At 48.6% G+C, this 16,276-nt stretch overlaps 1 protein-coding gene across 1 annotated transcript in view; it reads left to right on the forward strand.

Moving 5' to 3' along the window:
* The window catches only part of LOC121337713 (serine/threonine-protein kinase PAK 3-like), a gene marked incomplete at its 5' end in the record, with an annotated part of 48,410 nt that overhangs the window by 3,899 nt on the left and 28,235 nt on the right, over positions 1-16,276 (forward strand). Inside the window, 7 exon segments of the mRNA XM_041407979.1 lie at positions 833-964; positions 2,577-2,689; positions 3,290-3,407; positions 4,089-4,188; positions 4,643-4,839; positions 6,175-6,312; positions 7,674-7,741. Coding sequence (XP_041263913.1) covers positions 833-964; positions 2,577-2,689; positions 3,290-3,407; positions 4,089-4,188; positions 4,643-4,839; positions 6,175-6,312; positions 7,674-7,741 — 866 coding nt within the window.

Genomic DNA, 16,276 nt, shown 5'->3' on the forward strand with positions numbered 1-16,276 from the left:
GAAATTAATGAGAATTAGTGCATGAAACTGATTAAAAAAAAAAAAAAAGAACCTGAAGGAGAGGATAAAAAAGCTGCTTTAGGTGTTTGCTAGAACAGAAGCAGTGAGTGTTAAAGAACAATTTGCATTCTCTTGATCATGGTTGTATTCATTTACTGGCTAAACAGGCCAAAGTGTAGGCATAACCAACAATATGGTCCTGAACTCTTGCTGGCTGTGTGAATGAAATGCGTCTCCTGGGGGGATGTTGTGAATGGAAAATATTCTCTTTTTGGGTTGACTTGTTCTGTAGGATTCACCAGCACAGGCAGTTTTCTGAACAGCATCTGGTTCATTTTCCCTTCCCTACTACAGGCCATGTGAAGCATGTATTCAGAGGTGCCGATCAGGAGGTGAGTGAGAAAGGAACATTTCATGTTCCTGGTGTTCATGAATTGTAGAGCAAGCAGAGCGCTTAGCCGGTAGCAGTAGAGTATAGAGGACCAGCTGGCTAGGTCAAAAAAAAAAAATTCCCTTCTGATGACTGCAGCAGCAAAAACAAAGGCATCACTGGCTAATTCCTGCTTTTCCATTTGAGAGCATTAAAGAATTAAAAGCTCTGTTTGAAAACCAGAACATTGCTACCTGATAATAGGCAGGGAGGAGTATTTAAATCAGACCAATTCGCAGTACAGCTGAATTAGCTGATTTTAATTCAATCAGAGCGACTCAGATTCCTGTTGCTATGCAATGTTACGATTTCTCCTTAGAAGATGTGGTGGTAGATCTGCAAAGAAATGAAGTTCTCAGTGATAGGTAACGGCCTGTCCCTCATGCTTCTCTCTTGCCACAGGTGACTGAAGAAACAGCCGTCTCTCCCCTGGCCCCCTCTGCTCCCGGAGAAGAAGGCAAAGAGGAGCAAATTGAGGGATATGACCACAAGCCTCCATCAGTGCTCACACCAGAGCCTGAAAATTCTGAGGCCGTAAGTTCCAGTTGTGGGTGGTGCTGTCTTTAGTGCAAGTCAGAGCTGCAAGTCAGGGAGCAGCCAGCGCTTGCTGTTGCTGGCTGAGGATGCTGCGTGCTGGAGTCCTGCCAGGACCGAGGGATTTCCTCCAGGCAGTGGCAGCAGAACTTGGCCTTTGACCTGTCATGTTGAGGCACCAAAGAGCTGGTGCCTCTGGGAGAGCACCTGGCTGCTTGGCTCAGTGAAGCTCTGTCTCTTGGCTTCTGCACTGCTAAGGCCAAGGGCCCACGAGGTAGTGCTGGAGGTCACAGGGCTTTCTTTGTTTGTTTTCCCTTTTTGAAAAGGTGTGTTTGGCTTGTGGAACTCGTCTGCAGTTTTCTTGAGGAGTTCGTCCCTTGTACAGTTTCTCTTGGCCCAGCTGTCTTTTGGCTTTCGATAAGGAGATGATTGTGCGGTCCATGGGGCTCTGGGGGGCCATTCATGTCCCGTGTGGCCAAAGAAACAAAGTGCGTGGTTGCAAAGCCTTCTTGTGAGGCCCAAAGCAGAAGGGGCAAGTTTCTGTGGATGCATCTTTTGGTGTAGTGTGCAGCTTTGGAAAGTGCTTTGGAGCCTGGAGTGGGGGTGAAACTGCGAGTCCTTGACTGCTGTCTTGTGTTGCACCAAAGAGGAAGAACAGGTTGAAATGGTGGATGCTGGATTTGAAGTCAGATGGGCAACTTTGCAGGTGGCCAAGAAGGCCAAGGGCATGGTGGCCTGTGTCAGCAGCAGAGGGGCAGGAGTGTCGGCCTGTGCTGGGCAGCGCTGCGGCCACAGCTGCAGTGCTGTGTGCAGTTGTGGGCCCCTGTGCAGCAGAAAGTCATGCAGGGGCTGGAGCGTGTGCACAGAAGGAGACGGGAGCTGGGCAAGGCTGTGGAGCACAAGCCCAGAGAGGAGGGGCTGAGGGAGCTTTAGCCTGGACAATGGGAGCCTTGTCAGAGACCTTCAGCATCCCATCACTGTGTCCAAATACTTTAGCCAATTGTGGAACTGACATTTCCCCCTGTTTTTTCTTGCTTTTTTACATGCTTGGAGGAGGAGCCCTGTTCATTTTCTTTTTTTTTTTTTTTTTTTTTTTTTTTCCAGCAACTGAGCTGCTTTTCCTCATGATTTCCTGCCCTTTTCCAGCACTGCAACTGGTTCTGCTAGAATTTTAATTTGTAAGGCGTCTTAGCCACCTGCAGTGCTGCACTTGGGAATTGCATGTAGGGAGAGATCTGCCAGGCATTCCTAAAAGCCCTAAGCCCTGCCCATAGCCCAAGATGTATCCACAGAGTATTAAGGCCTGGATTACTTCTTCTGAATCCCATACAAAGCAGCAGAGAGTGTGGTCAGAGATTTGTGGCTGATGGTTGACACACCACTGTTACCAGGTGGACAAGGCAAAACATCAGTGGCCCCATGTGTCCTGTAATTGCCCCCCAAGGGAGCAGAGAAATGGGCTGTTGGAATGTCAGTTCCTCATTACTGCAGTGCCTAATCACAAGGCAGTTTGGCACAGCTCGGCTGTGTCATTGCAAAATCACTGACTCCGTGTGTGTTGTGGTCTCGTGCCACCAACTTCTCAAGTTACTGATTTTCAATGTCATTTTAGGTGGCCATAAAGAAAATAAATCTTCAAGGACTGAGGAGGAAGCAACTAACCGTTAATGAAATCATGATCATGAAGAGGCATAGGAGTCCCAGTGTTGTGAATTATTTAGACAGGTGAGAGGTCATGGTCTTATCCCCTGAATGTGCGTTTACTTACAGCAAACATGAGAGCTTAAAAACTCACTTTGGTCACTGGCAGAAAGTAGAGCTGTTAATTATTATTTATTAATATTCCTCTTCTTATCTCCAATGGACGAGAAGAGAGTGTATCTTGTCTGCATGAGTCTTCCCTGGCACAGGTAGTTTGGAAATTATTCAAAAATAATTCAAAACCTGGATCAGCTGTATCTTACTAAGTCAATACCCTCAAAGTTCATTGCCTCCACAGTTTTTTGGGATTGACTTTTTAAAGTTTATTAAATGCTGATGAACCATCCTAAAGTGGATTTCCCTTAGATCCTTGCCCCTCTTTGCCATTGCTATGCATGCCAGGAAGACTGGGTTCTTATTTCCAGAAGCACCATGCCTGACAGGTTTTTATCTGGGCTGTTACTAAACTGCACGTTTCTCTTGCTGGCCATCTAAGACATCTCCTTTTTCACAGCTGTGCCTTTCTCCTTGAGACTGCACAGACTGCAAGCAATGCACAGCCCAGAGGGAATGTCTATTCCTGCCATGCGTGTTTACTTCCACGCCCTTGTTTCCTTCTTTCAGCTACCTTCTGGGTGAGGAACTCTGGCTGGTTTTGGAGTAGATGGATGGAGGCGCCCTGAGCGATGTCATCAGAAAGAGCTACCTGTTAGAGGATGAGATGGCAGTCATCAGTCGGGAGGTCAGCAATCCCATCTGTGCTTCCGAGGGTTGGGCAGGATTGTCTGGGAAACGAGCTCAGAACAGGAGAGGTTTCCTGTGCCAAGCTTTGTTTCTGTGTTGCTGCTATGCTATGGGCAAGTAGAAGCATCTCAAGTGAAAGGCCTGCCAGTGCCCCGGCACTCACTGAACTCAGTTCTGGTACTCTTATCTCCTGCAGTTGTGTTTTCGCTGTGGCTCTTGTATTTGCTCTTCTCCATCTTGCCTCCCTAAACTTTTGCCTGTCTTCACTGCATTCCATGCTTGCAAAAGCAAAGGTGCTGGTGGTAGGATTTGAAAGGAACAGCAAAGGAAAAGAGAGAGACTCGTTTGTCTAAGTCCTCAGCTAAAAAGAATAGCAGTGCAGCCAAAACGCTGTTTGCTTCTGAGCACATGCCCTGCAGCAGCAGTCATCCCAGCTGGTTTGCAGGGGACAGTCTACAACAGCAGGTGCTGTTGCTCTTTCAAAAGCTGACATGCCTTTCCTCAGAAAGATCCTGCTCTGCAAGTGTTGGAGCAGCAAGCTCTTCCTCTCAGTGGCACTGTGTTCTGCCATTACTCCCCATTCCCCTGGGGAAAGGGAATCTTTTAGAGCTGTTCCCCTTCTTGTGTGATGAAATCACATCACTCAGTTTTGCTCTCCGGTTTCTGTTTCCTCTCTCAGTGCCTGCAAGGACTGGATTTTCTTCACTCCAACCACGTGATCCACCGAGATGTGAAGAGTGATAACATCCTTCTCAGAACCGACGGCTCTGTCAAGCTGGGTCAGTTTCTTCTTGGCCAGGAGCAGCATTCCAGGGATGTGGGCTGTGGAGCTGCTTTGAGTGACTGCCAGCTCCCCAGAAATGGTGCTGGTGGCAGTGCAGGGACATCTGCTGTGAGCTGATGACACGGCTGCAACGTGTACAGAGATATGACAAGGAACAAGCAGCCAAGAGTGGCATTGCTCTGTGTGTGTCCCTTCCAGAGGGAGGGAGCTACAAGTCTAAAGCTCCCAAAGAACAAAAGCCATTGCCGGGGGAAGCGTAACAAATGTGGGTTTTTTTTTTAAGTCGCCAATGCCGTATTTCCTTGGCTAAAGACCTGAGAAAACAGAGCAGGGACAGTTGTCCAGGAGATTCAACAGCACATTCTCAAACTTCTACTGGGAAATTCTTTTGCTCGGTTTCCTAATTGCTCAGAATTAAAATAAAAACAGTTATTTTGCTTTCTCCTCAGCTGATTTTGGCCTCTCTACTCAGCTCACCCCTGAGAAGAATAGAAAGCACTTGTTAGCCGGGACTCCTTGGTGGATGGCGCCTGAAGTGGTGACGTGTAAACCATATGGCCCCAAAGTGGACATATGGTCTTTTGGAATTGTGGGAATTGAAATGGTAGATGGAGAACCTCCTTACTGGAACCAAAGTCCTGCCTCGGTAAGGAGCAAATACTCACTGATCCCGCTGTCTTTCTCACCTGTCCCATGTCCTGCGTGCCATGGGACAAAATCCCATTGCCATCTGCTGGAACTACTTCCACCAAGGTCCCCTCCTAAAAATGTCCCTGCAACACATCAGCATCTGCTGTAGCTTTGGTTGCATCAGTGGGGGCACTCAAGCTCTACCACATGCAAACAAACTCCATTCTCAGGAAATACTTGCCTTTGGGTAATAAGGGGTTCCAATTGTTTTGATGTGGAGATGGCCCCAATAACAGGAAACAAGCATCTCAGAACTGGTGTTATCCTTTCAGAAATGAAGGAAGGAAACCCAAACCCAACAAAGTTTCTAAATCTGTGGGAACTGCATCCCCTGTGCAGTTTCTTCTCATTTAGAAGGTTGCCTGAAACCTGGGCAGGAGGGTGTAGAGGCCACAGAGTCTTTTTAGCTTTTGGTGCAGTGCTGCTGAAACACTTAGTGACCATGTTTCTCTCGTAGCCCAAGCCACGTTCTCCACGTCACCACGCAAGGGCCTGGTGATGTGGAGAGCCTGCCAAAACCTCCCATTTGTTTCATGGCACTTTCTGGGATGGACCTACCATTAATGCATTGATTTGAGTATCCAAATGAGCAGAGGGTGACCATAGGGATGGCACCTCTCCTTCTGACCATGAAAAGATTTTCTTTTGCTGCATAATGGGAAGCTGAAATTTTCAGACTGCTGAGAGACAGAGCTGCAGGTGTTTCCTGCAGGCCCTGTGTGCCCAAGCAGGCATTTTCATCCCAATACATTTGTGCAGGCATCTTAACGTGTCTGTGTGGAATATGACATTGTAGATGTTATTTTCCTTACCTGGGGATTAAATGAATGATTTCCTTTCTTTTCTTGCAATTCCCATTGTTTTCAAGAACAAAGCAAAAAGCTTGATGAATTTTGCTCTGTGGCAGCTGTGCTTAAGGGACCAACAAGCACTGCAGAGATGCCTTTCATGTACTAATCCTTGGAAGTAGTTAGTATAGCAAACTCCCACTACCAAAAATCCTGTCAAGCTGGTGTGAACCCGCAGAGAAGCAAACGTGCTTTTGCTGATGTAGTTCCCACTGAGTAGGTCAGTCAATGAAATCAGCTATCATGGCAAGATCTGCAGGATGTTGGAAAAGCTGTGGCTGCATTAGAGTTTGGGGATTTTGTAGGTAAAGCAAAGGCATCTCTGGGTATCTGCCAGGGCAGTAACTGCCACTGAAGAACAGAGGATAAAAAAATGGGATCTGCGGGAGTAGTTAGAGATGTGAAAGCAGCAGGTGGAGCCTTGTGTTTCCTTTTTTCTCCAGGCTAAATACCTGATAGCCACAGTAGGGACCCCACAGCTGCGGCAGCCCAGGGTCCTCTCAGCTTGGCTGCTACACTTCCTGAGGTGCTGCCTGCAGACAGAGGAGGCACGGCGCTGGTCTGCCAAGGAGCTCCTGCAGGTAAAATGCAAAGGGGCTGCAGGTGAAACAGGGTGTGAGGGATGGGCTCCTCACCTCCCCTGAAGTCCAAGGCATCAGATGAGCCCCCTTCCTGCTCACCTCCACTCTTGGTGCTCTTCAAATGAAAATGGTGAGGAATCCTAGACTGGGCTGGGCTGGCAGGGCCCTGTAAAGGTCATCTGGTGCAAGTGTCCTGCAATGAGCAGGGACATCTTTAAAGAGATCAGGTTGCTCAGAGCCCCTTCCCACCTACCCTGGAATGTTTGTCCCATCCCTGCCCAGGGATGGGGCACCTGCCAGCTCTAAGGGCAACCTGTGTCAGGGTTGCATCATGCTCCAAGGAAACAAGATCTTCCTTAAACCTAATCTGACTCAATCCCCATTATGTACTGTAAATATTATCTCACCTCCTAATGCAACTGTTAAAAAAGGTGTCCCCTACTTCCTGAGAATCCCCTTTGAAATACTGGAACATAGCAATGAAATCTCCCTGGGGCCTGTTCTCCTCCAGGCTGAATAACTCCAGGTCTCTCATCCGGTCCTCAGAAGAGAGGTGCACTGTCCTCTGACTGTTTCTGTTGCCCTGTTTTGTAATTTGGTGTGCTCCATTTTATCTAATGGCAAAAGAACTGAAGGAGAGCAATGCAGGGTACAGAGACGTGAAAAGGTGGTGCAGGAACCCAAGGAAGCCAGGCCTGGCTGAGTGGTCAGAGATTTGCTTGTGGGCAGCAGGGGCTGTGGAGGGCTCACTGTGAGCCTCTGAGGGGCCCTGGTTTGTGCCCCCACCGCAGCCTTAGAGGTTTCTGGCACACAAACAGGGACAGCTGAGAGGGACTTGTCCCAGCCCCATCTGCTGCCTGGCACGCTCAGGCAGACAGGAACTGCCCCAGGGTTACTGCCAGCTTGTGTGGCAGAGAGGGAACTGCAGCACCCAGTGCCACTGGGCTGTCCCTGCTGGGAAGGAAGGTGCCATCCAGCAGAGGAGGGGCAGGGCATGGAAAGGCAGACACTGCTCTGTCTCCCTGTGGAAATCAGCACAGTGCCTGTTGTTCAAAGAGAGCGACCAATGTGAGGCTTTGGAGTTTCCTGAAAAGAAGAAACTCCAAGGACAGAAAGCACCATTTCTAGAGCACTGGCAGGGCAAAAATCCCAGCAAGATGGAGACACCTGAATAAATGGATGAGTGGGATTCTGGGCCAGGTCTGCCTGTGATGGCAAGGTCCTGCACATAAAGATGGAGGTGCAGATGGTCCATCTTTCTGGACCTTTCTAGGAGTCAGAGGAATCCTGTGAAGCACTGAGTTTGGAAAGTCATGGTTCATTGATTTTTGTTGATTTTCTTTTTTTTTTCCTGTGAACAGCATCCATTTGTAACATCAGCCAAGCCAGCATCCATCCTGGCACCGCTCATCATCTCAGTGAAGAAGAAGTAGGAGATGAGAATGTAACAATCATGCCCAGATGTTATCTTCATAACCAATTTAGAGTAGGATTGTAGAGTAGGATACTTGAAGCGTTTTGAAGAATAGGATTATAGATTAGGATTACAATGAAATAAAGTTTCTCAAACGTCAACACATTTGGAAGATTCCCCTCCTTCTGACCACTTCAGAAAAGTCAACATTTCCTTCTGAATTACCAGTTGATTTTTATTGGTGCTAAGTCACACTTATGGATTCTTTTGTATGGTTTGTAAGTGGGGAAGGCTGTTCTTCAATCATCCTCTCCAGACCACACTGCCTTTGGAATATGACCCACTGGCCCGTTTTTCCCCAGCTGTGGTATTTCTAGTTGAGGAAGAAAGGGCAATGGCATTTGCAGGAAAAAGCAAAGGAGTGGGGCAGCCAAGACATCCTGTGCAGATTCAGGCCTGCAGCTGTGACTCGAGAACGTTTGGGTTCCTGCCACTTGGATTTGTATCCCTCCTCACAATCGCTTTGGCAGAAGGAGAGCCTTGCTGAAGTGAGAAAGCAGAAGGATCAGAGAGGGTGCTCTGAAAGGTCTCCTGTGGGGCAGAGCTGCCAGTGAGTGTGAGGTGAGAGCGGGCCCGGCCTTGCCCGGGGTGCAGCCCCAGCAGAGGCCTGGCAGAGCCCGGAGCAGCCTGAGCCTGGGCTGAAGGAGGCCCTTGGAGCTGCAAGAGGCAGCAGCCGGGCCCTGGGTGCCTCTTGCTGGCAGCGGGTGAATGCTCCGCTCTCAGAGCCCAGGTGGCAGCTGGCTGCTCCCGAGGGGAAGTGCAGCCGTGCTGGGCACAGCCCAGACTGGAGCGTGCCCAGGAGCAGAGAAAGGCCAAGGGCAGCCCAGGGCCGGTGGCCTGGCTGAGGATTCCTACTCTTCTGCCGGCTGCCCTGTCACTCCTGGCAAAGGTCAGCAGTGTGTGCAGCACTCTGGGCACCGGGGAGCGAGCCGGGCTGCCGGGCAGGCTGGAGCACAGGGCAGCGTCCTTCAGGCACGGCACTTCTGCCGGGGCAGCCGAGGCCAGCCTGAGGCACTGACAGCTTGGCAGCTCACATCTGCAGGAGCCAGTGCCTCCCACAGCTCTGCCAGGAAGCGCCTGCAGGCCTGGAGTTCTGCACTGAGCCAGGGCAAAGGTGTGAAATGCAGAGTGTTTTGCAGAAATATTCAGGGCCACCAGGCCAGCCTGCTTTGTGCTCTCTGGCGCACAGCAAGCGCTGTGCAATGCCGCTCTCAGCTGCTGGGAGAGAGGTGTTGGCACGGCACTTCTGCCGGGGCAACCGTGGCCAGCCTGAGGCACTGACAGTTTGGCAGCTCACATCTGCAGGAGCCAGTGCCTCCCACAGCTCTGCCAGGAAGTGCCTGCAGGCCTGGAGATCTGCACTGAGCCAGAACAAAGGTGTGAAATGCAGAGTGTTTTGCAGAAATATTCAGGGCCACCAGGCCAGCCTGCTTTGTGCTCTCTGGCACACAGCAAGCGCTGTGCAATGCCGCTCTCAGCTGCTGGGAGAGAGGGAATCGGGCGTGTGCCTGAGGGTTGTGCTTGAGTAGTGAACTGATTTGGAAGAAAGCAGAATAATTTCAGTAGGCAATCTCTGTTTTCTTGATTAATTTCTGAAAGAAAGTCACCATGTGTTGCACACAGGTAGGGGTATTAGAAAAGAAAGGCCTTATAAAATCAGGCCTTGCTCTGCTGAATTACCAGCTGGCCTGTTATGTCTTCTATGTGCAGCTAGCTAACTTCCCATGTGAAAAATCATAAGAATGACTGCAGTTAGCACAACAAGCTATTGTGGTAAGAAAACTGTTTGCATCTGTAATACACAAGAAATCTGTCCCATGAGAGTCCACAAAAGAAAAATGTAAACACCTAGGTAAAAGAGAGAGTCTTAGCACTTACACACAAAAACACCTAAGCAATGAATCGTGTGGCAAGGAAACTACCAGCCAGTTGGAGTTGAACACAAGGTCTGTAAAAATGGTATAAAAATTAGTTATGTGAATAAAGAATTGGCTTTCCCTCCATGAAGAAACTGAGTCCCAGTGGCTTAATTGATGCAGCAATGTGGCTTCACTCAGCAAGAGCATTTGCAGGGTGTATTGATGAAATGCTTGTGTTTGATTCCCAGAAAAGAAAGGAGAAGTGTTAAGTGTAACAAATACTTAGTGGGCTTAGTCTTGTGAATTGCTTTAGCTTTAACAGGCAGTGCTGAACCCTGTATTCCCCCATTGCAGTGTTTACTGTGTGTAAGCGTCTATCTTAGCCTTGAGAATAAACACAGTGGTCCTGCTAAGTAGGTAGCTGGAATGCATTCAAAGGGAAGAAAGTGTTCTTTAGGAGGCTTTTGTCCGGCAAAGGAGAATTTGAGGCATGGGATATTTCCCAAACTACTGTGTCAGGACCCGGAGTCATGTCCGAGGTGCTGCCATATTTGATCCGTATTTGAGCAGGCTGGCAAGACAATGAAGAAAAGTGTATTGTTTAAAGGGGGCGAATTTGACCATTGTAAGAGAAACAATTTATTGGTCAGTGGGTGGGCAGTTCAGCTTTGAAAGGGGAACAATGCATAACGGAGCCCTTGTTGGCAGGGAGTCATGGAGTGTGGTGAGCCATGGTGGCCTCATCTCACACGCCAGCCATGAGTGAGCTGATGCTGTAATGGGGAAAATTCCACTCCTGAGCAGGAGATAGAAGGCCTGCTTCTGGGGCGGAGGGGTGGGAAGTATGAGATGCACACTGTTTTGATCCAGGGAATGTCCTAGAAGTGCACTGCCCACCTGCCCCTGCCGCTGAGAACCACACTCCAGCTCCTTCTCCTGTTAAGCGCATTTTTGGTAATCCAGGGGTTTGTTTGTATTATTTGCTACTGCAACTAATGGAATAGTTGCAGTATTTTTGCAAGGCCAGTTGTATTTTAGGTTATTTTGTGCATGGGTCTCCTCCTGTACCTTTGGCAACAACAACCAGGGACCTACAGGACACTGCTACACTGATGTGTATAAATTCTGAGAAGTGATTTAAATATGTCAATAAATGTGGGGTAATGTTTAGCCTGTGAGTTTCAGCAAAGTATTGAATATCTCTTAGTTCCATGGATACAAACTAGTAGGTGAGATTACTGGGTGTGCAGGTGTTAGGGAAGTGATGCCCTATGCACCCAGCACTGAAACAAAGTTTTGCCTCCTTTCTAACCCTGAGCTGGCAGCAGGGATCAGGCACTGCTTGGTGACTTTCATTTTGGCAACTTCTGTTAGCAGGTAAGAAATGTCAAAACAAAATCTGTTCCAGCTGTTTTCCTCTGGTTTATCTTTTTAGGCACCAGAGCTCTGTGCTGCAGGTGGCCTGGGTGTGTGCCAAGCAATGCAGCCCTCTTCTGGTTTGAAAGCAAAACCAGTGAGAGACTCCAAGTCAGAAATACAATTTATTAGGAAAAGGGAAAAATCCCAAAATACATGCAATAATACAAAAGGAAAACCACTGACAGAGTCAGAATACAACCTGACACCCTGCTAGTTAGGGTGGTGGTAGCAGTTCACATGAAATGGTCTTGTGGTGATCCCATAGAAAAGATCTGGTAGCTTTTGTCCTCTGGGAACCACTGGGTTGGGGCTCCTTTTTCTGTCCCAAATCCCAGATTATATCCAGGTGGGGATGCTTAGCTCCTCCCCCCTAGGTGGAGCATCTCACAATGGGCTGATATTCTGAGGCTTGCAGTGGGTCCTTGATTGCCCATTAAGCAGAAATGGCTCCTGGAGGGAGTTGTTTCTGAGTCATGGGGAAAGGCACTGATGGGCCCATTAACAGAAGATGAGGAAAAAACAATGGCCCCCTCTTTCCCGCCGCATCCATCTTTTCCAATCCCCTGCCACACATGGCAGGGTTCTGCCCTTTCCAAGGCTGCCCATTTTGCCACGCCGCCTCTGCCTCGTGTCTCCTGCGGGCACAGCAGGGCCTGGCCCTCTCAGGGCTCGGCAGCCTTGCCTCTCACAGCCCCACAGGTCAGGGATGGAGCCAGCTGCAGCCGCGCGGCAGGAAGGGAAAAGGTGCGGGAGGGGGAAGGGCAGGCAGGGGACTGGAAAAGATGGATGCGGCAGGAAAGAGGGGATCTCAAAACCAAGTGGTCGCGCCATTTTGAGAAGGAACACCCGGAATGGCATGGCCAAGGCCTTTCTAAGCAGGAAATGGGGGATATGGAAAGAGATGGGGGTGAAAGAGGACACAGGGCAGCTACAGGGCGGTAGCACTCCCGTGAGAGCTCTGGATGGTTTCCAACCTTGACCTTCTTCAGGGAAAAAAGGGGGATGGGGTGGCAGGCGAGCAGAAAGTGACAGAGAAGACAGTAGCAGCTCCAAGCCATCCTGGCAGTTTTCACTCCTTGCCATGCTCGTAGGAATAAAGGGTAAGGAAAAATACAGACAGCTTCACAGAAGCTGAAAAACCTGGGGTTTCACAGGACAGATGACTACTGATTTAGGGCACTGACACTCTGCATGCAAATCGTCCATAACCATCCATAAATAGCCACTTGGGCTTTATGGCCCATAACTACAGATGTGTCAGTAGAGTTGGCAAGAGTCCCGAGCTCAATCCGTGGGTGACTCACAGGGGTGCCAGTTGGCTTGTCCTCACTGGTTGCCCGCATTTCTCCACCACTGGTAAGCAGCGTGCAGCTGCAGGGATTAGATCATACCAAGGAAGCCACAGCCAAGGGCAGGAGAAACAGATGAGACAAATCTCTTTGTTTTTTAACATGGGAGTCGATTTTATTTCCACCCCAGCCCATGCCAGGGTTGGGGGGGGGCAGGAGGTGGAGGCCCAGGAGTCTGAGCAGAGCCCTGGAGAGCTGAGAGCAGAGAGAGCGAAAAGACTTGGGGCCCGGGGGAGTTTTAGCCGGTGTCCCATGGGAGGACCCCTAGGATCAGATTACAGCCTCCTCAGAACAGAAAGGCTCCACACTCATCAACCTGGGGACTGTGTCTTTTGTCAGAAAGTACATCAACAAGACACTTAAAGAAAAGCAGAAAGGATTATTTCAAGTGTTCCTAAGCATTCCTGCAGCAATAAAAAGGGATGGGATCAGTGCATCAGTGCTTCCCTCAAGGGAAGCCAGCCCCAACACACAAGGAACTGAAGGGGAAAATAGAGTCAGCCGAGAATTTGAAGCTTAGAGTTGTAAAAGCATGAAAATAATACTTGTTTTATGCTGTGTAGAATTAAGTAGAAGAAATTACATAAAACGTAAGATAAGTTAAGAAGGGGTAACTATGAAAAATCCTCAGTTTCAGCCTATCCTCGCCAGCAGCACTCTTGTCCGCTCTGCCAACCAGCAGCAGCCACCAGACCCAGGGGAGGCACCCCAGCACAATTCACCCCATGCCCCCCATGGCAGCGTCCCTGGGGCTGCTGCTCTACAGAGCTGTAGGAGCACCCCCTGACCCAGGCAAAAATGGACCCAAGTCTCAGGGTTTAAGAGACACTGTCTTGAAATTGGCTTGAAGGAGAACAGAAGGGCAACAACGGCTCAGGTGTTCAATCACAAAACACCCTAAGGCCTCTCAGGTATGGAGACTCAACATCATGGGCATGGAGACAATGGAGGAATTTGTAGAATACTCTCCATGAAAGAAAGGGGCATTCACAGCCACCTTTGAGTGTTCCCAAATATTGTCCTCCCTCATACAATTTCATATCCTTTCCCAAAAGAAGGTTTATGGTCTTGTTGGTAACATGTCCTCCTTTTCAGCTGAATAAATAAATGGCAGGAAATTTAGGAAGAGGACTAGACATCAAAGTCCCCATAGGTCTGTGCAGGAATCAATATCTCTGTCTCTCTAGAAAGACTGATTGTGACTGACTAGTTTGGAGAAAACTACAAAATTCATAGAGATCCTGAAGGGACACTTGAACAGAATTTCTCTTTAAAACCCATTGTAGCACCATGCTTCCAACACTTCTCCATGTTTTTTACAAAACTCTTACAGAGATCTGGATATTCCCTGACTCATGACAAGGAGAGGCCATAATCTGCAAGCAGTCCTGAGAGCTGCTTCAGCTGACAGCTTAGAGCAGCCCATGTGCACTCCTCTTGAACGATCCAAAACAAGATGATTTGTGGACGGGGTTGTCCTCTATGCCTTCCACCCGTTAAGGAAAATATTTAAATTAACAAGAAAGGTCAGAAAACAGGCTTATTCTTATCATAAAGAGCTTCTATTTGCTACAATATTTTCTTAAATTGTGCACAATTTCATAATAGAGGTACTGGGCTTCCTTCCTCTACTGGTAAAATTCATTCAATAGACAAACCCAAGTCTCGAAGAATTGGCCACTCTCCAAAGACACTCCAAATATGATAAAACTGACAATAAGAGGAGGAGTTAATAATAATGCGACTTATTTATTGCTGAAATTCAAGACTAAAATCTGTAATCTTAGACTAACTAATCGTACATTCTTAACAAATAATCATCTCCTCATTGCTAACTTGAGGAAATCTAAAAACCTAATTTTCTTTTAAAATTAAACAGCTGGAGCTCATAAATGTTCCTTTGCTGAAGCAGAAGACTGCTGCCAGGACTCTGCTTGCTGCTTGCCAAATTCAGATACTCATTGCTGAATGTGGGACAGCTTTTTGTGGAGGTAATGGCACCTGCTCTTCATTTCAGAGTAGTGGGGCTACCCCATGAAGGAGAAATCAAAAGAAAATTAGGGCATGCCAACATTTCTGCAGTTAAGAATTTCATGACCTTTGCTACAATATAGCCTTCAGGCACACTCAGCTAGTCCAGTCTGATTTTTTTCATGGAATGTCTCCGTCTCTCTGGGTGCCTCCCAGTGAACCCTGGCCAGCCCCGGGTCGGCAAACAGCGGGGGGGGCAGCCCCGAAGTGACCGACAGCGGGGGGAACACTCTCTGGTGCCCCGAAGGTACTGAGGGCAGCTGGGCTAGTCACCTTTGCAGCAGAAGAGACGCTGGAGACATCGGTGGAGGGTAAAAGGCCGACTCTGAACAGGGGGCCAGTCCAAGGTTTATTCGGAGCTCCCCAGGGAGCCCCTCTCCTCAGGGTGCGCCGTGCTCAGAGCAAGACAAAGGAGTCTCGAGGTTACATTTAAAGGGGGGGAGGAAACCGAGGGTAGATACATTTGCTGACCAATAAAGACCCTCCAGGGATACAGCCTTAGGGGATGGACATTTGGGATAGCGTATAACATCATCCTTGGGGGGCTGACCCCTGGCTTCGGGCTAATCACTCGACAGCTTTGACCGAAAGATCTAGATAGAAGGGATGGGATGCTGAGTGACTGACAGAGAGCCAGGGTGGGGATTTGGGGGATGATCTCAACACAGGAGAATGGTTACATAGGTAGAGGAAGGGGGTACAAAAAAGGGTACATCATCGGGGGGGGGGAATAAAGGGGTACAAAATCCAACTATTACAAAGTATTACAAAGTATAAAAGTGCGCTGCAACAATGGAAAACAGTAAAAATACACTCAATTTGACTTTTGAGCTATTTTTTCCTGTGAGCACCACCCTTCTGGGAATTTTGCACTGTTATAACACAGACCAAAAAACAAACTCTAGACAGGTCAGAAACTACAACAACAAAAACCTAAAGCACATCAGCTCCTAAGGAGGGCAACTCATTAATGCTTAAAGCTACTGATGGGAGTCAAACCTTCTTCATTTCCTTATCAAGCTCATAATACAAATCCAAGATTAAAGTGGCAATGAGAATAATAGATGCACATCCCAACGTTCTCACACCAATGCTTCTGCTCCTTTGGGCATGAAGGTCTGGTTCTTATTGGAGGACGTCCTGCCTCCACATCAGAATCAATCCTTCAAACCACCCTTAAAAATTTACAAGGGGTAAATTTTTAACAAGTTGAAATTCAGTAGCAGGACAGACAACAACTTGTGCCAGGGATGCATGCCTGGCCTGATACACCTGACTAGTGTGTAGGATAATTTTGAAAAGGAAACTGCAGATGCCTTTCCATATTTTGGGAGGTACCGGAGCAATGTGACCTGGGGCCCTGCCGCACCTGCTCCAAAGGCTGCAGTTGCCCCAGAGCCGCAGGAGGCCTGGCTGCCCTTGCCAACATCACTGCTCTGACACAAGCTGCGAGTAATTTCCAGTGCTTTACACCACACACACACACATACACACATACACACACACACACATACACTTCTCCCTCCCCTCCTGCACTGCAAATGCAATAAGGGGATGCAGCATCACTGCTGCAGCTGAGCCTGTGCAACTGCACTGCAGAAAGGGAGGGCCTGTCCTGGCCTAACCCACCTTGGTGTTCATCTCTGCTCTGAGCCTTGGAGGCCCAAAAAAACCTGCTCAAACTCATCCTTTCAGCACAGGAAAGAGATAGACACTGCACCCCACTGAGAGTGGCAAGAATTAATTGCTATTTGACGCACCTCAAGTAGTCTGGTTGGTTGGTTGTTTGCTGCAGAGCATGTGGAGGCAATGGAAGTATCTTTCCTTGTTCC

The sequence above is a fragment of the Onychostruthus taczanowskii genome, unplaced genomic scaffold (genome assembly GCF_017590055.1).
Source record: "Onychostruthus taczanowskii isolate IOZ18803 unplaced genomic scaffold, ASM1759005v1 scaffold281, whole genome shotgun sequence".
NCBI classification, from domain to species: domain Eukaryota; kingdom Metazoa; phylum Chordata; class Aves; order Passeriformes; family Passeridae; genus Onychostruthus; species Onychostruthus taczanowskii.